This window comes from Globicephala melas, chromosome 1 (genome assembly GCF_963455315.2).
Source record: "Globicephala melas chromosome 1, mGloMel1.2, whole genome shotgun sequence".
Classification (NCBI taxonomy): Eukaryota; Metazoa; Chordata; class Mammalia; order Artiodactyla; family Delphinidae; genus Globicephala; species Globicephala melas.
In genome coordinates, this window is record NC_083314.1 from 162,461,663 (window position 1) to 162,488,964 (window position 27,302).

The window sequence follows — 27,302 nt, forward strand, 5'->3', positions numbered from 1 at the left end:
TCACGTAAGATAAGAACTGCAGGGAATTCCCTAGTGGTCCAGTGGTTAAGACTTCAAGTTCTCACTGCGAGGGCCTGAGTTCAATCCCTGCTTGGGGAACTAAGATCCCCACAAGCCGGGCACTGCAGCCAGAAAGAAAAAAAAAAGAATTGCAAACTGGCCATTGCTCTTGGAACCCTACCAAAAGTGATTCAAAGGACCGTGGGGAGGCAAAAACCTCAGTGAAGTGGGGTCAAGAAAGAATGGAGACAGCGAGTATAGGGAATTGTTTCAGGAGTTTTGCTGTAAAGGGGCGTAGGGAAATAGTGACAGATTAAGAGAGGGTTAGTTTTTGTTTGCTTGCTATTAAGATGCGAGAAATAATAGCATGCATGATGACAGAAATAATCCTGAAATCACCAGGCTTCCCTGGTGACACAGTGGTTAAGGATCCGCCTGCCAATACAGGGGACATGGGTTCGAGCCCTGGTCCGGGAAGATCCCACATGCCGTGGAGCAACTGAGCCCCGTGTGCCACAACTACTGAGCCTGTGCTTTAGAGCCCGCGAGCCACAACTACTGAAGCCCACGCACCTAGAGCCCATGCTCCGCAACAAGAGAAGCCACCGCAGTGAGAAGGCTGAGCACCACAATGAAGAGTAGCTCCTGCTCGCCACAACTAGAGAAAGCCCATGCACAGCAACAAAGACCCAACACAGCCAAAAATAAATAAATAAATTTATTAAAAAAAAAAGAAAGAAAAAATCCTGGAAAGAGGGAAAACAAAATGACGGGGGGTGGGGGGGGGAGAATTACTAAAGCTACACCCATAGACAAGTGATGATAGATAACTAATAAAGACCTACTGTAGAGCACAAGAAATGCTTCTCAATACCCTGTAATGACCTATATGGGAAAAGAATCTAAAAAAGACTGGATATGTATGTATGTACAACTGAGTCACTTTGCTGTACAGCAGAAACTAACATAACGTTGTAAATCAACTGTACTCCAATAAAAACTAAAAAAAGAGAGAGAGACAATGGGATCTAGGCCAAAGTATGAGGGCGCAGATGCAGGCTGGTAGCAGATGAGGCAGTAAGAGCAGGGGAGGCCTCCTCCGGAAAATCTCTGCCTCTCTCTCTCTGTCTCTCCCTCCGTGTCTCTCTCTCTCTCTCTCTCTCTCTCTCTCTCTCTCTCTCTCTCTCTCTCTCTCACACACACACACACACACACACACACTCAATCTCCAGACTGTCTCAGGATTCCTCCAGACCACATCCAGCTCACGTTGTTTTGAGTTAGGTCGCCAAGGGCTGAGGTAACTAAATGTGTCTCCCCCATTTCCTGAGAGCCCCCCGCAGAGGCTGCATCGAAGTCACCTCTGAATTTTCCTCCACACACCTCCAAACCCCGGCCCAGAGCTCCGCAGACTGCGCTTGCTGAATTAGCCCGAAGAGACCCCAGGCAGCTGCTACGTGGCGGGTTTCATAAAGGGAGGCGGTCCTAGCCCTGCGCTCAGGGACGCAGACATTCGAGCTCCAAGCCGACTCGTTCCCTTCCTCCCCTCTACTTCCAGCAATCCGAGACCCCAGTCGCAGGGCTGATCTTGACCCAAAGCGGCCACCATATCGGATGTCAGCGGCTACCGAGAGAGGTTCGAAGTTGGTGGGGGTGGGGCTAACACTTGGGGTGGGGCCTGAAGACAGTGCTGGGTGAGGATTGGACCGAACGTTCAGGAGTCGAGTTTTATGTTTTTTTTATTTTTTATTTTTTAACATCTTTATTGGGGTATAATTGCTTTACAATGGTGTGTTAGTTTCTGCTTTATAATAAAGTGAATCAGTTATACACATACATATGTTCCCAGCTCTCTTCCCTCTTGCGTCTCCCAAGAGCCGAGTTTTAAGTCCGAACTCTGGACCGAGACTGGACCTAGCTCAAGGAGGCGGAGCCTAATGAGGGAGCGGGGTGGAGATTGGGCTGAGGGCGGTGTCGGCGCGAGGATTGGGCCGCGCGCTCGGGGGCGGTGCTTGAGGGGGCGGTGTCGTGTCGGAGGTCAAAGGTCAGTAAATAGTGGTGATGTCATGCGGGCAAGATGGCGGAAGGGTGAGCCAGTCATCCACTTCTCGGGCGTTGGGCCCTGAATTCTCCCAGGGTTGGGGTGCTGGGCCAGGGTCCCCGCGGGGAACAGGAGGCTAGCGCGGGCCTGGACGGAGCTGAAAGGGCGGGGTGGAGTCTCAGCATGAGGGGGTGGGGAAGCGGCCTGCGAAGTCTCGGCCCGCGGGCCACATCTGAGGAGGGAACTGAGACCCGATTCTTGAGCGGGCGAGAGTCGCGCTGGGGGGCCGCCAGATGTGTCTGTCTTCCACAGGGAGGACGTGGGATGGTGGCGGAGCTGGCTGCAGCAGAGCTACCAGGCAGTCAAGGAGAAGGTAAGCCGGGCCGGCGCCCTTCCTACGGCAGGTCCCCGCGCCGCCTCACTGCAGCCTGGTCCGAGCCGTCCCGCCGGACCCGTGTGGGCTCCGGGCCTCAGGGATGAGGCCGACTTGGGCCCTACGGAAAGACAGACCCCAACTCAGACCAGTGTGACTCTAGCTACAGTGAAATAAATACGGTCTTAAAGCCTGCAGCGACCCTGTGGTAGGAATCCGTGGGAAGGAGCGGTTTATTTCCGCTTGGGAAATTCACAACTTCGTAGAAGAGAGAACATTTGATCTCGGCCTTGAAGAAAAAGAATTCTAGCGATAGAAACCTCCTCTAGTCATTCAAATATTAGAGTATATGCCACAGCCAGCACTGTCTGACTCTGTGGTCCTGAGGATACCGACGTTAGCCAAGCAGGTGCAATCCTGGACCTCCCAAAACTCACAGTCTAGTGGGGAAACAGCAATCCCTGTGGCCCGAGTGAGGCTTGGCTCTGCCGGTGGGCAATGCCATTGTGTGTTGCTGTTTCAGTCCATGCTAGTTCGTCAAAACCAACCCAACTGAATTCTGGAAAAAGTTAATTACTGTTTAGCTCAAGCAACTGGGGTGAGTCCTGCTTCAGGGCAGACTCCAAGAGGCTTCTGGCTTCAGTTAAATCAATCCTCTATTCTGGGAGCATTTGTAGTGTAACATCACTACAGCCCAGCAAAATCTGAGAGTGACCTGAGCTGTTTATGTGGTTGATGAAGACTCAGAGAATTTCAAGCTGAGGTTTAATAGGAGAGACCCCAAAAGAGCTTGCTTTTTGTTGAGTAGTCTACTGGAAGGAGAGTCTGATGTTCATTTAGCAAATGTTTTGTGAGGGCCTCCTGTGTGTTACCCTTAACGTTGGTCTTACCATAACTCATGAAAAATAGGTAGTTGGTTAGCCTTCCATCTTTGTTCTCTCATTTGAAGCAAGGGGAATGGGTGTTGTTTCTGCCTTTGACAGTTCCCCATTTGGAAAGAGAAAACTTAAATTTCCTATTCTTATATGAACCTAGGCAAGATATTTAACCTCTCAAAGCCTCAGTTCCTCATCTGTAAAGTGGGAATACTAATAATACCTACCTGCTAGGATTGTTGTGAGGATTAAATGATAATATATGTAAAGCACTAAGAACAATATCTAGCATACAGTAAGTACTAAATAAGTACTTATTTTTATTATTAAGCACTGAGAGCCGCGGGGAAACCTCTTAAATACCTGCAGGCCATTTTTCCTTCCATTTTGTTCTTGGTCTTTCAGTGCTTTCCTGGCCTTGCTTCCTGCCCTCCCTATGCTGGCTCCGTCTGGACCACTCAATTCCCAGCACCCCCAATTCTCTTGCACCCAATAGCATATATTGCCCCAGAAAATACAGCCCTTGGTGCTGTGATCTGCTTCCCTCTGCCCCTTCATTCCTCTGGGTGTGTGTGTGTGCTTGCTTGCCCACGGACACTAGTAGGGAAAGCCACGATGCTCTTTGGCCCACTGCAGATTCCCCAAACTCTCTGGGCTGGGGCCCCTCACCCTCCACCCCTGCCCCAGCAACTTTTTTCAATCTCACATTTGCTTCTCCCCTTGCCTTCAGAAACTTTCCCCAAACCTAACTCTTCCTCAAGTCCCCTGTCCAACCACTTCCTCTTTTACTTCCAGGAGACAAGCTCACCTCCTACTTTTTAAAATTTGAAGTCAATAACATGATCTCTCTTAACTCCCTCCCCACCCCTGAAGCCACTACACATAGACTTATCTATATAAACACTCAGCTTCACCTACCACTTGCCAAATCCAGTGGTGGTTTTCAGGTCTTATCTTTCTGGACCTTTCTGCTGCATTAGACGCTAGTGATCACTCTCTCTTTCCTGAAACTCTACTCCCTTGGCTTTTGTGGCATGATTCTCTCTCAGTTCTCCACATACTTCTCCAGGCTTTCACTTCCTCTTTCACGAATTCTTCTTCCTCTGCCTGCCCTTTAAAGGTGGTGTTTGAGGAACCTTATCCTCACACATTGCTTTGTTCACTCAACAAACTCTTTCATTTTAGGGAGACTCCTAATCCTTTTCTGTGAGATTTAGTATTTGAGGAGAGCTCTGGCTAGCCAGGTGTCCCAGATATCCCACAGTCACTGCAGATACTACATACCAAAATCATTGTCACCATCCTCTGTATAAACCCACTCCCCCTTCAGCATTTTCTTCCTCAGCTGGCAGCACTGCAATCATCCAGTCACCTAGTTTAGTTGCCAGTAGCTCTTCCCGACTCTTTCTTGTCCTGAGTCAAAACATCTATTTAATCCCAAATCCACCTTTTTTGCCTAGTATTTCTTGAACCAGTCCCATCTTCTCATCCTGACCAGCACTGTCCTTGTTCATTTTCTTCTATTTCCTTTTCTGGGCTATTGCAACAGCCTCCTGACAGGTCTTCCTCCATTTCTGATCTTGTCACTCTTGGACCTATAGTCCATGCCAGTCTCTGGAGTGACCTGTCAAAAACGTGAGTCTCATCATGTCCCACCTGCTTCAGACTTTGGTGGTTCCCCATCACCAACAGGGCTGACCAGGCCCTCCAAGGTTGCCCTCTCAAGCTTTATCCCTCACCACTTCTGTGTTACCCTTTATTTTCATTAGGACTGAAGTGCTTGTAGGCCTCAGTAAACCCCAGGCCCCACCACGCCCAGGCTGCCTTGGTGACTCCTGCTCATTCTTTAAGGCTCAGACCAGGCCTGTCAACAAGTCTTTCCAACCTCCCCACAATACACCAGTCACTGCTCTGCCCTTGCACATCAGCACTGTTACGTGAGCATTTTCCCCAGTAGACTGTGACCTGGAGGGCTGGCACCATGTCTGTTCATATAGGTCCCCTAAGAGCTCACAGTCTAGTGAGGGAGACAACCATTCATCAAATAATCATGTAAATGGTTATGTAATTAAAATTGCCCTGGTACATACCAGTCTAACAAGCACACATTTTTTGAGTGCCTACTTTATGCCAGGCTCTATGTCAGACACTGGGAGAGCATCAGTGAACAAAAAACAAACGCTCTATGTTCACAGAGCTCACAGTTTATCCAGGAGGATAGATACGAACAGGTAATTATAAATCTAAAGGACAGTAAATGTTAAAGAAGAGAAAGTGCAGGTGCCCATGAGCAGGGGAGCCAACCTACATCTGAAGGAAGTGACATGTAAACATAGCCAGGTGAGAGGGTTCGTTCATTGTGTTTGTTCGCTTGTTTTGAAGAGTTAGAACTATGTGTCAAGGAGAGGGAATGATGTGTTCAGATACCCTGAGTTAGGGAAGATGGTAGAACATTTGGGAAACTTGAGGAAGGCCAGCTGGAGCTCAGTGAGGGGCATCGTGGGAGGGGATGAGAGTCCGCCAGGGTGAGATTATATGGGCCTTGTAAGTGAAGGTAAAGATTTTATACTTGCCATAGGATACTATGTAATCACTGAAGAATGTAAAGCAGGGGCATCATGGTCTGCTCTGACTTACTAAGCTCCCACTGGTGTCACGAGGAGAAGGTAATAGAGGTATCTGATGCAACCTGGGAAAGGAGTCTGGTTGAAAGAGCAGGTTGGCCTGGACTAAGGTGGTGGTGGTGTGGATGGAGAGAGAATTGATAAATGACTCTTCTACTCCAATTAAGGAGTCCTGAATCTGAAATGGAGCCATTCCCACTCGCAGAGAAGCCTCTGGCTGATAGATGAGATTGTCCCATTCAGAGACTTCCCAGGATGATGAAAACTAGGCAGGCTCTTCTGCAAAGAAAAAATCGCCAGAACATTCAAAAACATGTTTTTAAAATGTAGGTGATTATCCCTGTGTAAAATGAAAGGGCTTGAAGGGGTGAGCACAGTGATAGTCCGGGAACGTGTCTTAGAGTGGGTGAGGATGAAGCAAGACAAGGTAAGACTTAGACAAGAGCTGAGGGCCTGCTGTCTCACACTGGGTTTGAGTGCAGAGTGAGAGTCAGACCGGTCCGACAAGCAAGTATCAGTTCTGCCCAAAGGAGCTCTATGGATGAACAGAACCTTGGGGAATGGTGGAACCAAGGCGGCCTAGGAGAGAATCTGATCCAGTATTTCTTTTTACACCCCCTTTGTTGAATGTAAAAAATCACACACCTTTTTCACTGGTGTTGTCAAAAATTGCTCATAAAAGCTTTCTAAACTATTGCTGTTACCAGTACAACATATTTATAAAACCTTTCACAAAAATAATTTCACCTACCATCTCATGTTTCAACTGAATTTCCCTGTGACAAAAAAAGTAAAAATAGAAAACACTTTCCTTTGATTAAACACACACACATACCCCCCTTCTCTTTGTGTTTGAAATTGGAAACAAAGGTCATGACTTACAGCATAGCTAAGTGATGCATCGAAGTCTGTTTTGTTTTCAGACTGCTTGTGCCCCCTTCCCCATTCTGCTCATGAGAACTACTGATCTCTTCCACCTCCCTAATTTCCCAGGAGAAAACCGAGGGCTAGATGAGAGTTCCTCCTGGCCACATAGCTTATAAGTGTCTGGGCTGAGCTCAGTCCCCGTTCTCAGAGCAGCAGGAAGTTCCTCTGTGCTCTCTGCTGTTGGGTAATGCCAGGTCATGGAATTGGGACAAGTAAGCATTGTTTCTGAGCCCAGGCTTCCCATGTCACTGAGTTTTCCATGTTTCTGTATGATACTAACGCACAGGGAATAGGAACAAAGGGTGGTGGCACCAGCTGGCTCTGTCATCCCTCTCTGTCTTCCCTTAGTCCTCCGAAGCCTTGGAGTTCATGAAGCGGGACCTGACAGAGTTCACCCAGGTGGTGCAGCACGACACAGCCTGCACCATTGCAGCCACTGCCAGCGTGGTCAAGGAGAAGCTGGCTGTGAGTACCACCTACACCCTCCAAGTGACTTTCCCACATAGCCTGACCTGCCTGGGACCCTGGTGGGAGCTCCCAACCTTTCTACCGTTAAGTGATTATTTTTTCCCATAGGCTCCCATTTTGAAAATTGTGTCCGTCAAGCAAACAAGCTACATATGTTAAATAATAATAAGCTTTCCCACTTCTGTATTGTTTTAGCAGATCGGCAAAGTCATTCATTGTAGACAATTTAGAAAATACAGATAAATAAAAGAAAAAGAAAGACCTAGAGATACCCGTAAGTCCCTCTCCCAGAGATTAACTACTGTTAATATTTGAGGAGTATATCCCTTATGTATACTTTCTTTTTCAAAACTGGGATCAAATGAACACCATGTTTCATAACCTAGTTTTTGACTTAATCATTGCAAACCTCGTTCTAGAGCATGCATAAATGGCATGGTATTCTGTTATGTGGATTTGACCAGTTCCTAGTTTCCTGTTTGTTTTTTCCAGTATTGTAAACAGTTACAGTGAACATGCTGATTGCTTAATCTTTCCCCTTAATATTTTTTTCCTAATAAGGTATTGGAAAGGATATAGGGTGAATATAGTTGTTTTAGACCTTTTAATATCTACTGTAAAACTGCTCTCCAGAAAGGTTTTGCCAACTTATATTCTTATTGGCCCTGGTTTTATCAATCAGAGATGTATAGTGGAATTCTCTTGTGAGATAGGAGTTAGATTCTAAAGTCAGCATGGAACTTGAAAATTGTATATGGTCAAAGATATCCCTGCAAACCTCAGATTTCCAATGAAGTATATAGTATACTAGTTTTGTATTACAGTTTCTCCTTTAGTATTGGAACAGATTTCAGTTTCTTTGATCATCAGCTGAATCAGTTGCCTAGTAATTAGAGGCCATGTTATGGAAAACATGTTATGGAGTTTTTATAGCCAAGCTTCTTTTGTTGAATCTTGTAAAATACTGTCTGCCTGCTAACCACAGCTACTGATGAGCGTGAATGACAATTAGTCATTGAGCTGAACTGCTGCAAGTCCAGCCAGTAGCAGAGATGCCACTTGTTTCTTTCATTTATTTACTCCTTTTCTCATTCAACAAATAAGATTATATACCTGTGCCAACATGTGCCAGGCACTATTGATAGTCTCTAGGTTTAAAATACCTGGGCAGCCTAATCAGGAGTAAATGTGACACTTTTCTACAAGGTTTGCAGAGCCTGGTCCTGTCTCTCAGCCTCCCATCCCTTCTTACTTATGTATGTATGTATTTATTTATTTATGGCTGCATTGGGTCTTCGTTGCTGCATGTGGGTTTCTCTAGTTGCAGCGAGTGGAGGCTACTCTTCATTGCAGTGCATGGGCTTCTCATTGCAGTGGCTTCTCTTGTTGCAGAGCACGGGCTCTAGGCATGCGGGCTTCAGTAGTTGTGGCACGCAGGCTCAGTAGTTGTGGCTCACGGGCTTAGTTGCTCTGCAGCATGTGGGATCTTCCCGGACCAGGACTCGAACCACTGTCCCCTGCATTGGCAGGCAGATTCTTAACCACTGCGCCACCAGGAAAGTCCCATCCCATCCCTTCTTGCTCAAGGGCATTCTGACCAGTGTGGCTCAAGATTGGTACCCCACTTGCCTCTTCTAGGAGGTCCATACATTGGCCCTCAGCTGGTCCCAGGTTTGCCTCTACACAAGGCTGTTTGTTCTCATCCTACCCATATGTCCTCAACCTTTCATACAAAATACTTCCTGAGCAATGATGATGATGAGATTGTAATATTACAGTACTGCTAGTTATTAAATGTTTGCCATGTGCTGGGCATTGTACACACCTTATCTCTTTTAATCTCCACAGTACCCCCCTGAAGGAAGTATATTTATCTGCATTTTACAGATAAGTAAACAGACTCTGAGAGGGTTTAGGTCTCATAACCAAAAAGTAGTAGAGCTGGGATTCAGATCCAAGACTGACCCCAAAGCTAGTACCGTTTCCATCACTCTACCCATAAGTCCTCTTCCCCACTGAATGTCTGTGGCATGGATCCTCCCCTGTCAATTTGTGATCAGCCTGGTCGACCTTGAAATTTTGTTGAAACAGCCAGTCAAGGAGCTCTGCTCTGACCTACACAGGCCTACTGTGGCCCTGTTCCGCACCCCCATCTGGGGGATGGGGACTCTGGCTGCCCCTCTCTCCTTCTCCAGCCCCAGAGATGGGGGTGAAAGGTCGTGAGCATTTCCCTGGTCCCCACACACAGTACACTTTGACCCCTGATGCTTCATACCTCCATACCCTGTACCCCAGTTTGCAGCCTGCTCCTGGGCCACTTGCTTCCTCTGTTGGCTTCTCTCTGCAGACTGAAGGCTCCTCGGGAGCAACGGAAAAAATGAAGAAAGGGCTGTCTGACTTCCTAGGGGTGATCTCCGACACCTTTGCACCCTCACCAGACAAAACCATTGACTGCGATGTCATCACCCTGATGGGCACACCCTCTGGCACGGCTGAGCCCTATGATGGCACCAAGGTATTCACTAGCGGCACTGGGCTCTAGCTTCTAACCTGAGCTCACAAAGCAGTACATGTTCATAAAAAATAAATACATGTATATAATTAAATTGGAGAATACCAATAAGCAAGAAGATAATAGTTTCTAAACCCGTAATCCCATCACTAAAAGAGAACCACTGATTCTTCGTTGGTGTATAACCTTCCATTTCTTTCTGCTTGCAAACACTGGTAAAGATAGTTTGGGGTTTTTCTTTTTAACAGAAAAAGCACTTTATACATGCAATTTTGTAACCCACTTAAAAATTTGCAATTAACTATTAGCATCTTTCCTAATCACCATCATTTTTAATGTCTTTAAATTCTTGCAAGCGTATATAGCATAATTTATTCAGTCATTTCCTTAGTGCTGCACATTTGGATTCCTTTCAGCTTTCATCCATAATAAGGAATGCTCTGGACAGCATCTTTATGGGCATGATCTCCACATTTGTGTTATTTAAGACTAATTTCCAATAGGAATAAATGTACAGGGGGAGGATATCTTCAAAGCAATTAAATCAACAAGAATGGTAGTATATTTCTATTGCATTTTATCTTCTCACCATTACTTCTTTTTTTTTTTTTTTTTTAACATCTTTATTGGGGTATAATTGCTTTACAATGGTGTGTTAGTTTCTGCTTTATCACCATTACTTCTTATATTTTGTGGAGCGTTTTCTCCCAGATTCACAGTGTGGTGTCACAGCAGTTTGGCCTTCTTCATAGCATTTTACCACATTGAATTTCAATTCCAAACATTTTTCAAGCATGTTTTTCAGCACTAGTATTAGCACCACCACTTAGTACACATTTAAGTGGATTGTGAAAATTTTTTAATTATAGGATTTTAAATTATAACAGTGAATCACCAAAATCGCTTGCTGAAGTTGTGATACAGCCAGCCCATGCTTCCTGCAATAATGAGGAAGGAAGGACGGGCTTTCCGTTTACCAGCTAAAGTTTGCCACTCCTGTGGCCCTAATGGGAACACAGATTGCAGAACACAATGGCAGACTGGCTATGAAATTAAGAAATTCTTGATGAATTGTTTTAATTTGAGGGAGTTAAATATTTCAAAATTTGCAAGTAAATTTTGCACTTTATTAATATACTTGCACTAACATTTTTCATATCTCACATAATTCAAAACCATTTTATACATATAATTTTATAGCCTCCTTACCCTTTATTTTCTTAGTTTCCAGGGGTGGAATACTGGGTGAAAGACCATTTTTCTAGGAGCCCCAGTTTTGGACTCCTAGCCCAGTGCTCCACTCCATAGCCCACAGTGTTAATTGCCAGGTGCCCTGTGGGTATGGTAGCCAACAGGGGAGAAGCTGGTTGTGGTTGATCGGCAGAGAGGGGTTGCTGTCTATCCCCATCACCCCAGAATTTCTGTTCTCTGTTTTTTTTAGGCTCGCCTTTATAGCCTGCAGTCAGACCCAGCAACCTACTGCAATGAACCAGATGGTGAGGGGGTAGCACTGAGGGTGCAGGCTTGCTGGGCAGGGAGACCAAGCGGGTCTGGATTGCGCACCCTGTTTGTCTCTGGTAGCAGTGGCCAGGCACCCCCTGTGTAGAGGGACCAGAGTGGGGCTAGTTTGACCCTTACATCTGGTGGGATGGGTTGATGGTCCCCCTTCCTCCCTGAACCCAGACTGTCTTCATCCCCTTCTACAGAGGCTTTGCTCCTCTCGTCCCTCATCCTCAGCTTAGGCTCCTTCCCAGCCCTGCTGCCCTGCCTGCCTTCCCTTTGGCCTGTTTGCTAAGCTCCTGCTGTGCAGCAAGCCCCAGGATGGGAACCAGACACCAGAAATGAGTCAAACCCTCAACCAACCCTGTCCAGACCTCCAGGAACCTGCTGTTAGGAGACAGAAACAGGGAATAAAGCAAAGATACTAGAGAGAGAGTGACTTGACTGCTTCCACAGAAAGAGGGGAGCAGTGGGATCCCAGAAGATGGCATGTAACCCAACCTGGGAAACCTAGCATGTGACACCTGAATTGAGGTTTTAACGATGAATTAGAAGTAAACTAATTTTACTTTTAGAAGTGGGGGAAGGGTATTCAAGCAGGACAACAGGAATTTGAAGTTCTCGAAAAACCTAGACATTTGGGAAGGCCAGACAAAGGGTGCATGTGAGGAAATGAGGGCAGTGAGAGCTGCCAGGGGCACCAGACTGGAAAGGCTTTGGGTACCAGACTAAGCAGTTGGAATTTTGTCCTAAAAGGCTCAAGATAGTGGTTCTTAACCTTTTTTTAAGTCACAAAGGCCTTTAAAAATCTGTTGAAAATAACAAGCCCTCTCTCAACAGAATTTTTTATGCATATGGGAATTCTTTAACCCTTTGAAGCCTATCTTTGGACCATAGCCTGAAATGCCCTCCTGTACAGAACTGTTGAAGCGTTTTGAGACCTGATGTGATCTGATTTTGCATTTTATAGAAGAGCCTTCAGGCAGTGTTTTGTAGGATGAAATAGAGAGGGAGAGACGGAAGATGGGAAGACCAGTTAGGAGGCTTGATAGGAATCTTCATGTCAGAGGTAAAGCCGGAACCAGGGAAGGGGCGGGTGGAATGAGGAGGAAGGTATGCATGTATAAGAGACGCTGAGGAAGTGGAATCCAGAGTGACTCCATAAGGGAGGAGTCTGGGAGGGCCTCCAGCTCTCCAGTGGATGAGTGGGTAGGACAGGTGAGCGGGGGAAGAAAATGAGCACACGTTGTATTTGCAGCATATGTGCAGGTGGATGTGTCCAGGCACCTGGACCTCTGGATCTGGAGCCCAGAAAGGCAGCCTGAGCTGCAAAGACACACTGAAGAATTGTCAGTGGGAGGAAGAGGTTGAAACTCATGGTTTAGTGGAGGTTATCTTGGGGGAAAATGGAAAACGAGAAGAGATAAGGAAAGGAAAAAGAGGAGCCCACTGAAGACTCAGATGGAACAACGAGAGAAGTGGGAGGAAATATACAAAGAGTGAGAAGCCAGGAGAGAAGAGGGCTTCAAGAGGAAGGTAGTGGCTCCCAGGGCAGAAACTGTAGGATGGTCACATGAGGAGAAGGACAGAGAATCTGCCACTGGATTTGGCAACATAGGGTCACTGGTGGTAACCTGAGAATAGCTGTTTCAGAGAGGAGAGGATTCAGTAGCCAAGTGCAGTGGGATAAAAAGCAGGCAGGCATGGGAGAGAGTGGAGACTGCAGCCCCTCCCAGTGATCACTTAGGGGCCATGCCCTGATATCAAGCTTACCCACCCCTTCACCCTGCCTGACCCCCCACCTTGGGCCATATGGCTTTGGAAAAACCTTAAGTTTTCCTCATTGTCCATGTCCAGGCTTAGGTGTGATTTCTCTAGGCCCAGTGTTCTTTCTCCAGACCCACGGAACTGACCATCAGTGTCTGTCCCTCTGCAGGGCCCCTGGAGTTGTTTGACACCTGGCTTTCCCAGTTCTGCTTGGAGGAGAAGAAGGGGGAGATCTCAGAGCTCCTTGTAGGCAGCCCCTCCATCCGGGCCCTCTACACCAAGATGGTGAGGGCCTAGCCGGCAGGACCTCAACCAACTCCTGGCCTGAGGTGTGGGGAGGTGGGAGGGACATGTCCAGAGTCATTGTGGAGTCCTCTGGCCTAGAGAGCAGCAGGAGGCCCTGAGGAGCCAAACCAGCCAGCTCCTGAGCCAAGAATCCACATGGGGGAAACTAATTTGCCAGGCTTCTGGCAATCATGGTGAGAAATGGAAGGGCCGGCAAAGCCTGGTGGGAGTTCTTTTCTCCCTCCTTGGCCAAGCTGGGCCAGGAAGGTGGGTCTGGGGGGTGGAAGTGCTCTAAGAATCACTACTCAGCCACTTATCCCATCTGATATCCAGAGTGGCTGGGAGCTGGCTGATGAGGCTGGGAACATAGACCCCCACATAACCACTCCCAAAGTCTCATCTCCACTGTCCCCTCCCTCCAGGTGCCTGCAGCTGTTTCCCATTCAGAATTCTGGCAGCGGTATTTCTATAAAGTCCATCAACTAGAGCAGGTATGCTGGCCTAACCAGGGAAGGTCCTCCACTCAGCCATGAGGGAAGGGGGCTGGATTTTGTTGAGGGAAGAAGGGGACAGAGGGTGCCAAGAGTTCTGGGGTCAGGACCAGAGTCTGGGAAAGAGGGTTCCCTGACTGCTCCTGGCCATCTACTCCCCCACATTCAGGAGCAGGCCCGGAGGGATGCCCTGAAGCAGCGTGCAGAACAGAGCATCTCTGAAGAGCCTGGCTGGGAGGAGGAAGAAGGTAAGAGGTATTGAGAGGTGATGAGAAAGTACCAAGTCCTGCCTGTGGGAGACTGTCTGGGCCATTCTCTCTGAAGCCTGGAGGGACATGGCACCCCAGGGAAGAAGAGGGAATGAATATGGTGTTTGCTCATGCCAAGGATACACTGAGCTAACAAGGGGTTGTTTACCAAAGCTGGTGGATCCCAGGTTTAGGTACAGAAATCACATGTGTCACTTGAAGCAGATTTCCCTGCTAGCCCATGGACCAGTACTTAAGAGTAGGGGATGCTTATTGAAATTCCAGATTCCCTTCTTCCACTTCTAAATAAGACTCTATGGACATGTGGCCAAACTTGTATTTTTAACAAGCTCCACTGGTAATGTTAATGACCAGCCAAACTTGGGAACTGCTGGCTTAGGGACAGAGCTGAGCTTCCTCTACCTGGTAGCTCAGCTTAGGACAGTGTGTGGGAGCCACCTGCATGGTATGTTAACACAGTTACTAAGTGCTTATATTATATGCCCAACCTGTACTAAAAGCTTTACATGTATGGTCCTTACCACAACTTCATTATCCCTCTTTTGCAAATGAGGCAGATTGGTTAAAGAAGAGTTAAGTGTCTCGCCCAAGATCATGCACGTGGGATATAGCAGAGCCCAACCTGAACCTCAAACTGACTGACTTTAAAGTCTTGGCTTTCTAAGCTATAATATTATCTTGAGCTGCACTGCTAGAAGCTGAGTGCCCACCAGGCATGTGCTATGCCTCAAGGGTGGGAGAGAGTTTGACCAACAGGGATTATCTGCAGAAGAATTGTGATGGAGAGGGAGGTGAGGAAACTGGCACCCATTAGTTTTGGTTAGAGCAAACTTTGGTGGGAACCTGAGGTCTGTTTTCAGAGAGCTCCAAGGTTGTCTTGGGGCTAACCAGGGTACATCACTCTCTTTCCCTACCTTTCTCTCTTGACAGAGGAGCTTGTGGGCATTTCACCCACATCTCCAAAAGAGGCCAAGGTTCCTGTGGCCAAAACTTCCACATCCCTTGAAGGAGGACCTGGCCCCCGGAGTCCCTGTGAAGAGAATCTGGTGACCCCGGTTGAGGCTCCAACAGAGGTGACTCCATCGGAGAGCAGTGAGAGCATCTCCCTCGTGACACAGATTGCCAAACCCACCCCTGCATCTGAGGCACCAGTGCTGCCCAAGGACCTGTCCCAAAAGCTGCTAGAGGAATCTTTGGAGGAACAGGACCTGGCTGTGGATGTGGGCGAGACTGGACCCCCACCCCTAGCTCAGTCCAAGCCCCACACCCCTGCTGGCCGCCCCAGCGGTCCAGAGCCCCGGCCTCCAGCCAGAGTAGAGACTCTCAGGGAGGAGGTACTCACAGACTTACGGGTGTTTGAGCTGAATTCAGACAGCGGGAAGTCTACACCCTCCAATGGAAAAAAAGGTAAGCCATGGGCTTCCCTGGTGGCGCAGTGGTTGAGAGTCCGCCTGCCGATGCAGGGGACACGGGTTCGTGCCCCAGTCTGGGAAGATCCCACATGCCGCGGAGCGGCTGGGCCCGTGAGCCATGGCGGCTGAGCCTGTGCGTCCGGAGCCTGTGCTCCGCAATTGGAGAGGCTACAACAGTGAGAGGCCCGCATACCGCAAAAAAAAAAAAAAAAAGGTAAGCCAAGGCCAAAGCCCAGGGAGCGTGTGCGGGCAGGGCAGGTGAGAGTTGCCACCTCACAAGGCAGACTTGTCTTCTTGTCCCATGTGAGGATCCTAGGAGCAGATGGCCTTCATTTGTGCTACTGATGATGATGATGACAGCTACTATATTATGATGACAGCTACTGTAGTATTTATTATACCCTATTCCATCAATTCCAAGATGCATTTATTCTCTGAAATTAGGATGCATCTTACAGTTGTTGGGGTTTTAGATTCAACAAAATAAGGTTTATGTCAAATCATGTGTTAAGGATGTAATATTGCATTTAATTTCTCAGTTACCAGGGGAGCTTGTTAATTTCCAGTTTACAACTCACAACTCCATATAACTGTCCTCATTTTACAGATGAAGAAAGTGAGCCTCAGAGATGTTAAGTAACTTGCTCAAATTCACACGGCCAGGAAGTAGCAAGCCCAGATTCAGACCCAGCTCTGTCTGACCTGAAACCCATGCCCTTAACTACCACACTGTGTCAGTTTCTATCCTTTTGAACAGTTCAACTTTGGGGTGGGAACTCCTGTGACATTGATTGCTGTCAAGGGTCTTCTTCCATGGATGACCTCAGGAAAGTCAGTTAGCTTCCCTAGGCCTGTGTTAATTGTTATTATTATAAAATATATAAACAAAACTTACATGTACAGCTTAAAGAAGAATAAAATGAATACTCATGAACTTGCAGTGACCCAGCTTAAGTAATAGAGCTTTAGTTTCTTATCTGCATAATGAAATTTTAGACTGTAGACACTTTGACTTTATGTCAAGGGGGGGACCTCTCTCTAACTCCTGCAATTAAAGGACAGTGATGGCTCTGGTGTCAGCTTGTTTTGCCACATCCAAAATACCTCTCCAGAGATAGCCAATTGTCAGCAAGACCTCCCCTCAGCTCCTCACACGCAGGCATCCTGTCTGCCAACACTCAGCACCAGTTGGCCACAAAGCTTGCCCAGCAGGTGAGCACTGGCCTACTGGCAGTGAGGGACTGGCTTACTGCAGTGGATGGGGAAACAGGCTGATTTCCAGTTTCCAACCCAGTGTTTTCCATCTGACTCTGATTCAGTGAGGTCATCCATTGAGCTCCTACCCACTCTTTATAAGACACTGAGGAGGGAGGGGTAAAGGCTGCAGTCTATGATGAGGCACGAAGCAGTATGAGACAGGCTTGGTACAGGAGGAGTTCAGAGAAAGAAGGAACCTCTGCGCATCAGCAGGTGTTTCACCAAGGAGACAGGCATTGTATAGGAGAGTTGGAGAGTTTGCGGCAGGTGCGCAGGGAGCGGTAGTCCAAGCTGAGGGGGCCTGCAAAGTCCCCCACATGTCAGATCGTGTGTTGGGGACATGGGGCACATTGAAGCGGGTGACCAAAGCCCACGTTTCTGTATTGTTCCCAGGAGAGGGAGGAACAAGAACTTAAAATCTTAAGCCGAATTCAGAAAGTTGGACTTGGTGCCACAAAGCAGCAGGGCATGCTGCTTATATGCCCAACCTGTACTAAAAGCTTTACATATAGAGGCTAAGGGCTCAGGCTCTGGAGTTCAGACAGTTCTGGGTTCAAATCCCAACTTTGCTCATAAGCCATGTGACTTCAGAAAAGGTACTGATCTTCTCTAAGCCTCCATTTTCTCCTCTGTAAGTTGGGGGTAATTATTTCCTGATAGGTCCTCAGTTAGGGAAGAAATTTGGGTAGAGCCCTGCTTTGGGGAGATGATGCAGATAATAAGACGTACCATTCTCTGAGCACTTTCCATATGTCTGTATAGCTCTGTGCTAAGCACTTGATATGCATATCACTCAATCCTCACAAAAATCCTGAGATCTGTGAGATTTTCCCTTTTTTTTTTTTTACTGGTAGGAAACTGAGATCAATCACCCATCTAGTAGGTATTTAGAAAAGTGTGACATTGCCTTTAGGAGAGTGAAGAGTAGGTGATGGACCCAATATGTGTTGTGTGGTTGCTGGGTGGATGGTACGAAGGGTCCATTTGAGATAATGGTCGTGAATTTTAAGAGACACCAGTCAGCACAGTAGTACTTTTGTCCAGCCACATTCAGTTGCTCAGGTGCAGGCACAGAGCAGATGGGGAGTTGGACTTAATCAGGGTTCAGGTTTACCCAGGTGAACTCAAAAAGACAAGAGTCCAAGTGTATGCAAGAAGTGATCAGAATGATGGTTCATGGAATCTGAGCTGGGTAAGGGAGGGAATAACAGTGAAACAGTTGGAAGGTTAAAGAATTATTGTTTCCATTGGGAATTGGGCTATTGGAGAGAGTGATGAGAAAAAATGAATGGTGGGTAGAGACTGGAAGAAATGAGATTATGGGGAAGATGCAGCATAAGCTCTTAACAGTGCGCTATACTTCCTTTAATGCACTGGGGGATTCGCAAAAGGAGGGCCGGGGGATTCAGTGCAGGAGACCCACCAGAAGTAGTTGTAGTCACTTAATGGGGGGAAGCTGGGGTCTTAGACTAGAGTGGGACAGTAGGGACAGAGTAAAGGGAGGAAGAATCTTAAAAGAGGCCTGGAGGCAGAGTGACTCCTTCTCCCTCTTTGTCCAGATGACATGAGGGAGGCTTGGTCTCTGGATACAGCAGTCTCTGGAGGTGGCCCAGCCACAGGGACCTCTAAGGTTCCAGGGTGATGCCTGTCATTGCAGAGCTGCTTCCCACCTGTATATTGTGCCGAGATCCATTTGAGCAAGGAGACTAGACTTACCCTGCTCAGGCTCTCTCAGCAGGGAGCAGAGAGGGGAGATTAGGGCAGACCCTGTGGCCTGCGGACTGGAAGGAGCTCTGGGCTTAAAGCCCCACTTCACTACTGACTGACCTGGGAGTGGCTTTTGCTTCCATTTCTTCTCTGGAGAAGCAAAGAGCCAATTAAACAGAATAAAATGAGCTGTGAGTGACAGCACCATGAGGTTAATAATCACCTGAAAACTCCCCTTTCTTACAAACAAAAGAAAACAGTAAAACTTCATCATGAAATCTTAAATTGTTGTTGCATAGATCAGTTCTCTGCCACGTGCACAGTGTAAAGGAGAGCTTAGTACTCTCATTGTGTGACAGGACAGGGTGGTGGGAGGAAGCAGGTGGCAGAGAAAGTCCAGATTCACATCTCTGCCACTCAGAGCCTTTGTTTCCTCACCTGTAAATTGGGACTGTTAATACCTATCCCAGAGGGTGGGTGTAAAGTGCTCCAAAAATGTTAGCTGATGCTTTCTTTTTTACCCCAAAGGGTCTGCCCTAGCATTTAAGCCTGAAGAGGAGAGTTTCAAATCCCTAGAGGGCAACCTGGGGTTAGGAAAAGCTGTCATGACCACAGCCACAGCTCTGGAGGGAGAGATCAGCCGGGAGTCCAGCTTCTAACCCACAGGAAGCCTGCACTGACAGGGAGCCAGACGCAAGCCACCAAGAGTGTCCTGAAAGCACAGGGAGCCTTAGATGTGGAGTCAGAAGAACTGGGTCTTGGTTGCAGATCTGCCCCTGACTGGGTGTGGGACCATGTGTAAAATTACTTAACTCTGGGACCAGGCCTTTAACAGCTCCATTTGTTAAATATCCACTGTGTATATATGTTACAGGCACTTTACATGATACTGCTAATTTTAACACTGTTGTATCTCAACTGCAGGCCAAGGTCTATACAGAATCATCTAGGTACCTGTTTATAATGCAGAATTCTGGGTCACCACCTACACCTGCTGAATCTAAATGAGGGGGGATGGGAAGACAGGAATCTGCATTCTAATAAGCTCCTCCAGTGGTTCTTTGCAAAGAGGGTGGTTTTATCCTTATTTTATAAATAAACTGAAGCCCAGAATAACTTGCCCAAGACTACACAATAGATAAAAGAGTTAGGGTTCCACCCAGGTTTGCTTGGCTCCAGAGACCCTGCTGTTACCACACCACTTAGGGCTAGCTGGGTGACTAGAGAACAGTGCAAGAACCCGAATAAGGAATGCGGAGGCCAGGCTTGGGGAGGTCTCAGAGCCTGGGTGCATGGTGAGGAACAAGCTGGACAGGAAGAAACAAGGTATTTACAGGTGGTGCCATTGGGGGATCAGAGCTTACTCTTTTTTTTTTTTTTTTTTTTAGAGCTCTTTTTAAAGGTGCTTTTTAAAAAAATGATTACAAAGTAATATGTGTTCATTTAAAAAAATATATTACCCCATGACCTCATCACCTAGTGATAATTATTGTTAGTATTCTTGTGGGTGTTTTGCTCATTCTCTCTGTATGTGTGCATGCATCTGTGAGTGTATTTTTTTAATGGAATCATACTGCATATGCTCTTTTTTTACAGGAACTATTTTTGTAGTTTTCTTCTTACTAATAACTTTCACATGTACATTTTTTTTATATTGCCTGTAAGAAAGCATACCCAAATATGAATGTTTGGAGCAGTAGTTGTCAAACCTTAGCAGGCATCAGAATTACCTAGAACAGGGAGGAGTAAATGTTTTCTGCACAGAGCCAGGTCACAAATATTTTAGGCTTTTGGGGACATACAGTTTCTGTCCCAGCTCTGTCGTTTCAGCATGAAAGCAGTCATAGACAATATGTCAACAAGTGGCCATGGCTGTGTTCCAAAATTTTATTTCCAAAAGCAGACAGTAGGCTGGATTTGGTCCACAGGCCATAGTTTGCCAACCCCTGATTTAGAGAAAGAGTCCACGAATATTTACTGAGTACAAACTATTTGTTCTAGTCACTTGGAATACGTAAGAAAACAGAAGATCCCCGTCCTCGGGAGCTCACATTCCAGCTCCTCTACTATTAGACAGTAAGCATAGTGAATCTGATTATGTAATACACTAGGAAGTGGTAAATACAATAGAAAAAAGAACAACCAGAGCAGAGTGAGGGGTCAGGGTGCAACTGAAGATAGGACAGTCTGGGTAGGCCACGTTTAGATGGTGAGATTTGAGTAAAGGTGTGAAGGAAGCGAGTGAGTTGGCCTGTGGGTATCTGAGGAAGAGTTCGAGGTACAGGGAACAGTCCTTGCAAAGGCCCTAGGTGGGAATGTGCCTGGTGTGTTTCAGGAGTAGCAGGATCAGTGTAGGTAGAAGGGAGTGATTGAGGAGGAAGAGGTTCATTGTTTATTTCTTCTGGAAGATTTCCATGGCCCCTAGGGAGCTTCTGGACCACAGTACTTCTCCACTATTCAGTAACTTGCTTTTTCTCACTTAATAGTTTAAGACTATTTTGCCATGTATATAAATGTTTTATAGCCTAACCTTTAAAAGCCACATAATGTTCCATCATATGACTATACCATTTATTTTTGTAATTCCCTATCAGTGAACTTTCAGGTCGTTTTTTAAGTTTTCATCACTGTAACAGCACTACAGTGAACATCCTTTTGGTTAAATTTTTTTACTGAATCCAGGATTTTTCCTTAAAATAGATTCCTAAAAGTGGGATCACTGAGCCAGAGAAAGCAGAATGTAAAGACGTTTGGTGTGTATTTGTCAGGCCTTTCTAAAGAGTTCCATCACCCCCAGCTACAACCTCTTCACATACCCCTTCCTGTCTCTCACACTATGGATCATGGTTCCAGGCTCAAGCACAGACATCAGTGAGGACTGGGAGAAGGACTTTGACTTGGACATGACTGAAGAAGAAGTGCAGATGGCACTTTCCAAAGTGGATGCTTCCGGTGAGGTGAGTCGGCCTGGTTGGCCACAGGGAGGCAAGCACAATGATTCCGGGTCTGAGGACTCTCCCTGCCAAGCCCGACTGTCCCTGCAAGGTGGATCCCACTCCTATCTGAGGTGGCAGGCTGCGGGAAGGAAGCTAGGGCCTCCCACTCAGGCCCTGAACAGTAGTCATTAGCAGGGTCTGCTTCCCCTCAGTTCCAGGGGGATGGATGGGGGAGTTCTTGACCTTAGCTCCTATCAGAATCACCTGAGGAACTACTAAAAAATACAGATGCCAGGGCTTCCCTGGTGGCGCAGTGGTTGAGAGTCTGCCTGCCGATGCAGGGGACACGGGTTCATGCCCTGGTCCGGGAAGATCCCACATGCCGTGGAGCGGCTGGGCCCGTGAGCCATGGCCGCTGAGCCTGCGCGTCCGGAGCCTGTGCTCCGCAACGGGAGAGGCCACAGCGGTGAGAGGCCCGCGTACCGCAAAAAAAAAAATAAAAATAAATAAAAAATACAGATGCCAAACCCTGCCCCAGACCTTTTGACTCCTGGTCGCCAGGTGTGGGACCTGAGCAGATTTCTGGCCTTGGAGACAAAAGACGATGTGATCACTTAACCTGAGCCTCTGTTTCCCCATCTAAAACATGGCACTGATCATTATAATTTCATATGCTGTGGTAGATGATGCATGTGCACACCTTAGGCATAGTGCCTGGGGACATGGGCGCACTAATAGACGTTCCTGAAACCACCACAAAACAGTCATAAGCTCAGAGGCCTATTATTCTTACTCTTCACTTCCTCTCAGAATCAAGGATGGTCGTTTTGAATGAGAGGCTGGGCAAAAGTCTCTCATAGCTAATAAGGGACAGGACTGAGGCTCCAGCCCACACATCTGATTCAAGTCAGTGTTATATCCACTGTCACACAAGAACCCCATGATTCCTTCCAACATGTAGCTCAGGAACCTGCTATAAAGAGGTGAACAGAGTAGAGAGAATGGGAAGGGCCTTGTTTTTCATGCTGAGAGACTGAAGCCCAGAGGGAGGTAGTGACCTACACAAGAGTATTTTACACCTGTGACCTCACTATACCCGGGGTAGAGAAGGCCCATGGCACCTCTTATGCCACGTGGCCTTCATGGCTTTGGTGTCTTTGCAGCCCTCTTTAAAACCCGACATACAGGGCTTCCCTGGTGGCGCAGTGGTTGAGAGTCCACCTGCCAATGCAGGGGACACGGGTTCGTGCCCCGGTCCGGGAAGATCCCACATGCCGCGGAGCAGCTAGGCCCGTGAGCCATGGCTGCTGAGCCTGCGCGTCCGGAGCCTGTGCTCCACAACAGGAGAGGCCACAACAGCAAGAGGCCCACGTACTGCAAAAAAAAAAAAAAAAAAAAAACCCGACATACAATATATCTGAACAGAATTATTTATATCAGGGGATCTGCTGATATGAAGAGAGGCCAAGAGACAGTTGCCTGGGGAGACTTCAGCTGGGGATTAGGGTGCTGGAGCCCCTAGTGAAAGCCCTGCGAGCACCTGTAGTCCAGTGCCACGCTTGCTTCTGATCACAGCACCACTGTAAAGTTCCCTGCCTCTCAGGGCCATATTCTTACCTGCTCCGCAGGAGACAAGTTCTCCTTCAGGGATTGACTGACGGGCTTCTTGTAGTCAGGGCGTCCCCTTGTGGTGTCCAGTGTTGGTTGGTAGAAGCATTTCCTTTGAGTCTGGAACCATCAGAACAGCAGGCCCACCGCTTGGGCAGAGGGCAGCTCTGCTCCCCAGACATTCCTTGAAGCAAGTGGTTCGCTCTGAGAGGAGGCCGGGTATGGCCTGGGGGAGTTGGGGCTGGGGCTGCGGGGAGGGCTGTCCCGAATTGGAGGCAGCCGGGGAGCTTGGGTCTCAGCTTGACTCAGAGGAGTAATACGTGTTTGTGCTCTCCATTATCCCCTCCCTTTGCAGCTGGAAGATGTAGAGTGGGAGGACTGGGAATGAGGGGAGCCAGAGCAAGCCGCTCCCCTACCCACAGCACTTCCCACCTCCCTCGCTCGTCTCCGCCCGGCCCTGGAAGACACTGACTAAGAATGTCCCCCAAATGGCCTCTGTCAGCCAGAGCTCTAGGCAGATTCTGGGTTGTTCCTTGTTGGCCCTTTGGCCCTCTGCTCACATCTGGGAAGGGGCTTGCTAAATCCAAACCAGGAACTCTGACTTGTGCCAATCATAGGATGACCCGAGGGGGAGGAAACCTACCCCCCTCACCAGAAGAGCCTACATTTCTCTGCTGAACACCACTGTTCCTGGGGACTCTTGCTGGGAAGTCCCAATGGATAGCCCTAGCCCATCTGCCTGTGTAGGCAGAGGCCAAGCTACCAGTCTCTTGGAGGATGCCGAGAAAACACACTCTGTCACCCATAAGCAGGCAAAGAAGGCCATGCCACCTGCCCTTGGCTAGACAGGGATGGTGAACACATTTTGGTTCCTGTCCCAGCGGGTAAGAGGCATTCATTTCTGGGAAATTTGCCTCTCTTAGGAATCTCCCCCTCCCAGGCATCTTCCATTCCTGGAAAGGTTCCTTGTGGTTCAGAATCTAGAGACCAAACTCCCTCCTTTTACCCAGTCCAGGCTGGTATGTCCCCAACGCCTTTCCCAAGGCTTCTTCATGTCAGATGCACCCGAGTCCTTAGCCCAGCTGTGCCACCTGCAAGAGTGCTCTTGCTCTTCTTCCCCTCCCCAAGAAGGGAGGGGGCCACTTCAGGCCCTTCTGTGTGTTGCCTGGCGGGATACCTTGTCCAACCAGCTACCCACCTCGACTCCCCTGTAGCGTAGGACACAAGCCAGCTACCAGCGGTACAGAGCAGTGATCAAAGCTGAGTACTTACAACTCTGGTAAGCCCAACTTCTCCGCCTCATCCCTTCTGCATCTTGAAGGGATATGCTGGGGGTGAGCTTCTTGAGACTGTCATCAGGTTTCTGCAAAAGCTCTTCTTCCTGAAGGCAGATCCAATCCTTGTGGCTCTCACCCCCCACTCTGGTAAAAGCTGCACCTCTCTTGGGGGGATGAGGGGCTGCAGGAATCCCTGGAGACCCTGGTGCTTCACGATGCTGCTCTGGTGATTCTTGTATATAATCTGGTGTGTTCACCAATGATTTAAAGTGATTGTGGTCAGGGGCGCTAAGAGAGTGGTGGTCACTTCCACTTCAAACCTTCAATGAGGGGGTGGGATGGAGAGAATGCTGAATCTTTTTTTGATGGGATGGGGTTTTTCTCTTTGTAATTATTTCTTTAGTTTAATTAACCTTTTGGTTGTTTGTGCAATATTATATATTTTAAATTATAATGTATCTCCCCAGAGTATTTTGTAGCCGGGAAAAGAAAAAAGGAAAAAAAAAAGACTCTTAACAGCTGTTAGTTTTGTAATTAAAAAAGAAAGAAAAAAGAACTTTGTCCTGAACCTTTTCCAGACTTGCCGTTAACAGCTATTAAAGAGATTCAACAGAAGCTGGAAGGTGTCTGGGGCTCTGTTCTTGTACCCTACGGCAGCTGCCCCAGAGCCAGGGCAGAAAACACACTATGTGCGTTAGGATGGGAGGTAACCTGGGTTCTGAGGAAGTCCCTTGTCCTCATCCCAGGCTCACCTTGGCCTTTGGGATGAGAAAGGGACAGGGCCCCCAACAGGCCTCTCACCAAGACAAGGAGTCAAGAGGCCGTTACTGCATTCCCAACGCTTCTGCTTTTATTTGGAAAGGAAGTTGCAACAACAGTGGTTCCAGTTGCTCTTGGTCATTTTTCTCCTCTCCTCCGCCTGTATGTGTATGATTCTGGGGTCTGTTTTTAATTAACTTTAGTTAAACACCTGTATGAAAATCACTTGTCAGCTGTAATAAAAGGGAAGTCTGAATGAGGCCCTCTGGTTCCATGAAGATCTTTAAAGGGAAAGAGAAGTAAGGCTGGAGAGGGTGTAGGTAAGTTTTAGGATAAGTAAACAAAGTGTAAAATATATATCACCATTTTAGAAGTGGGTTTTTGGGTTTGCTTTCTCCCCCTACTTTACTGGGGAGGACTTGCCATTGCTTTTATCAAGTGCTTGCTAGCCATGGATGCCAACTGACTTCTTCGATTGAAGGCCGGAGGATCATGTCTGGTTCCAGGAGCCGCTTGAGCAAGTCCTGGCATTCAGCCGAGATGCCCAGATGAGTGGGGAAGGACACCCTCTTCTGCTGCTGCCACAGCATCTTGGGGATGTCTGTGTCATCAAAAGGTAGGCTGGCACAGAGCATGACGTACAGGACCACGCCCATGCTCCAGACGTCACCCTTCTTGCTATCGTGGGGAATACCCTGAAGTACCTCTGGGGCGGCATAGGCTGTGCTGCCGCAGAAGGTCTGGCTCAGCTCCCGGCATGATTTGGGCAACACCTTGGCGAAGCCAAAGTCTGTCAGCTTCAGGTTGAAGCCCTGCAACAAAGCGTTCTCGCACTTGAGGTCCCGGTGAGCCACACCACAGCCATGGCAGTAGCGGATGGCCTCGACCATCTGATGGAAGAGGGCCTTGGCCCGGCTCTCGGGCAGTGGCCCCCCATTCAGCACACAGTCAAAGACATCCCCTCCTTCAGCCAGCTCCATCACCAGGTAGATTTTCCCGTCTGCAGACTCCAGCGTCTCATACACTCGGATGATGTTCTTGTGGTCCAGGGTACGGACAATCTGGAGCTCCCGAGGCAGGAATCTCTGGATAAACTCTACGGAAACAAAGCGAAAAGATGGAGCATCAAGTCCAGAAGGGCCTAACTCCTCCCTCCTGTCTGCTGCCTTCCAACTTCTGTCTGCCTATCTCCCCACCATGTCTGGGTCTTGTGCCTTGGTTCCCTTTCATAGTCTTTAATGTCTGTCTGCTTGGACACTGCAAAGAATGTTCACCTCTATTGTTTTTGTAGTTAATATATTACTGAAAGGAACTACTCCCTGTCAGCCTCAGGGACTGTTGTGAGCAGCCTGTGAGACCACGGATATCAAAGTGCTTTTAGGCTTTTAGACTATTAGGGACTTTTAGACAAGGCTATTGAATCTCAGTTACGAGGCCTGATTTGCCCACAGCATGGTGAGCCCACTCCTCTCACGTCTGCCTCCTGACCCACAGTTCTTTCCATGAGCCCTGTCATTTCCCCATCTCTGCCTTCGTTGGCTCCAGCTCCTGCCCTCTGCTAGCCCTGGCCATGGCCTCGCCAGTCTCTGTTCCCCTCCTGGAATAGGAAAGGCCTTGTGGGCTCCGGCTCTGCTTCTGAGGATCCTTCACCTCCTGCCACTTTAATCTTGGATTTCCTGGACTCCCAGCATCCCTCTGTTCCCCACTGATCTACCCCAGAGCCACAGTCTCTCTTGCTTTCCTTGGTTCCAGACTAAAGGGGAGGAGGGAATGATCCTTCTGACTGGAGGAAGCACGGACCCACCCACCTCAGCCAGCCCTCGCTTCCTCCAAAGGGGCCCCAGCTCACCTTCTGGCCCTCCCATCTTGTCTATAATTTTAATCGCCACTTTTCTTTGGTGTTTTTTGGAAACTGCTTCTTTGACTTTTGAGTAGGTCCCTTCCCCAATGGTCTTGCCCAGCTGGTACCCATTGGAGAGCAGAAAGCCCTCCATGCTGTCTAGCACCTCCTTCCTTCCTATCACCCTCTCAGCTCATGCTGCCTCTGAGAGGCAGCTCTACTCCACCATTGCCCTTGGCCTGCTCCTTTTCATCCGTAGCCTCCCCCAGCGCTAGAACATTCTCCGTCTGGACACACAAGCCGCGGGTGGTGGAGAGGGAGGGGGGTCAGACATTTTAAAACTCTGGCCCAATTGTGATGTAGGTGTTGTGTGA

At 48.0% G+C, this 27,302-nt stretch overlaps 2 protein-coding genes across 3 annotated transcripts; one reads left to right on the forward strand and one right to left on the reverse strand.

Moving 5' to 3' along the window:
• Positions 1-2,047: 2,047 nt before the first annotated feature.
• Positions 2,048-23,588, forward strand: BSDC1 (BSD domain containing 1). 2 transcript variants are annotated; one of them, XM_030870930.3, is made up of 11 exons: positions 2,048-2,088; positions 2,354-2,414; positions 7,189-7,305; positions 9,656-9,823; positions 11,262-11,316; positions 13,257-13,372; positions 13,795-13,863; positions 14,033-14,111; positions 15,063-15,539; positions 21,362-21,465; positions 23,408-23,588. In XM_030870930.3, the coding sequence occupies exons 1-11, from the start codon at positions 2,078-2,080 to the stop codon at positions 23,438-23,440; spliced, it is 1,290 nt and encodes a 429-aa protein (XP_030726790.1). In that variant the 5' UTR covers positions 2,048-2,077; the 3' UTR covers positions 23,441-23,588. The 2 variants fall into 2 exon arrangements, with proteins under 2 accessions (XP_030726790.1, XP_030726769.1); XM_030870909.3 differs by lacking the exon at positions 23,408-23,588 and having other exon boundaries at positions 21,362-23,367.
• On the reverse strand, positions 23,312-27,302 carry TSSK3 (testis specific serine kinase 3). Its single transcript, XM_030882843.3, has 2 exons — positions 26,938-27,302; positions 23,312-26,184 (listed from the first exon to the last, which is right to left on the reverse strand). Exons 1-2 carry the CDS (start codon positions 27,080-27,082, stop codon positions 25,523-25,525), a joined length of 807 nt encoding a protein of 268 aa, XP_030738703.1. The 5' UTR covers positions 27,083-27,302; the 3' UTR covers positions 23,312-25,522.

Coding starts and splice junctions, on each gene's coding strand:
- BSDC1 (XM_030870909.3), top strand. Junction 9,824..11,261: donor AGCCCTATGATGGCACCAAG/GTATTCACTAGC, acceptor TGTTTTTTTTAG/GCTCGCCTTTATAGCCTGCA. Junction 13,373..13,794: donor GGGCCCTCTACACCAAGATG/GTGAGGGCCTAG, acceptor CCCTCCCTCCAG/GTGCCTGCAGCTGTTTCCCA.
- TSSK3 (XM_030882843.3), bottom strand. CDS start 27,082: ATGGAGGGCTTTCTGCTCTCCAATGGGTACCAGCTGGGCAAGACCATT. Junction 26,185..26,937: donor CAAGATGGGAGGGCCAGAAG/GTGAGCTGGGGC, acceptor TTGTTTCCGTAG/AGTTTATCCAGAGATTCCTG.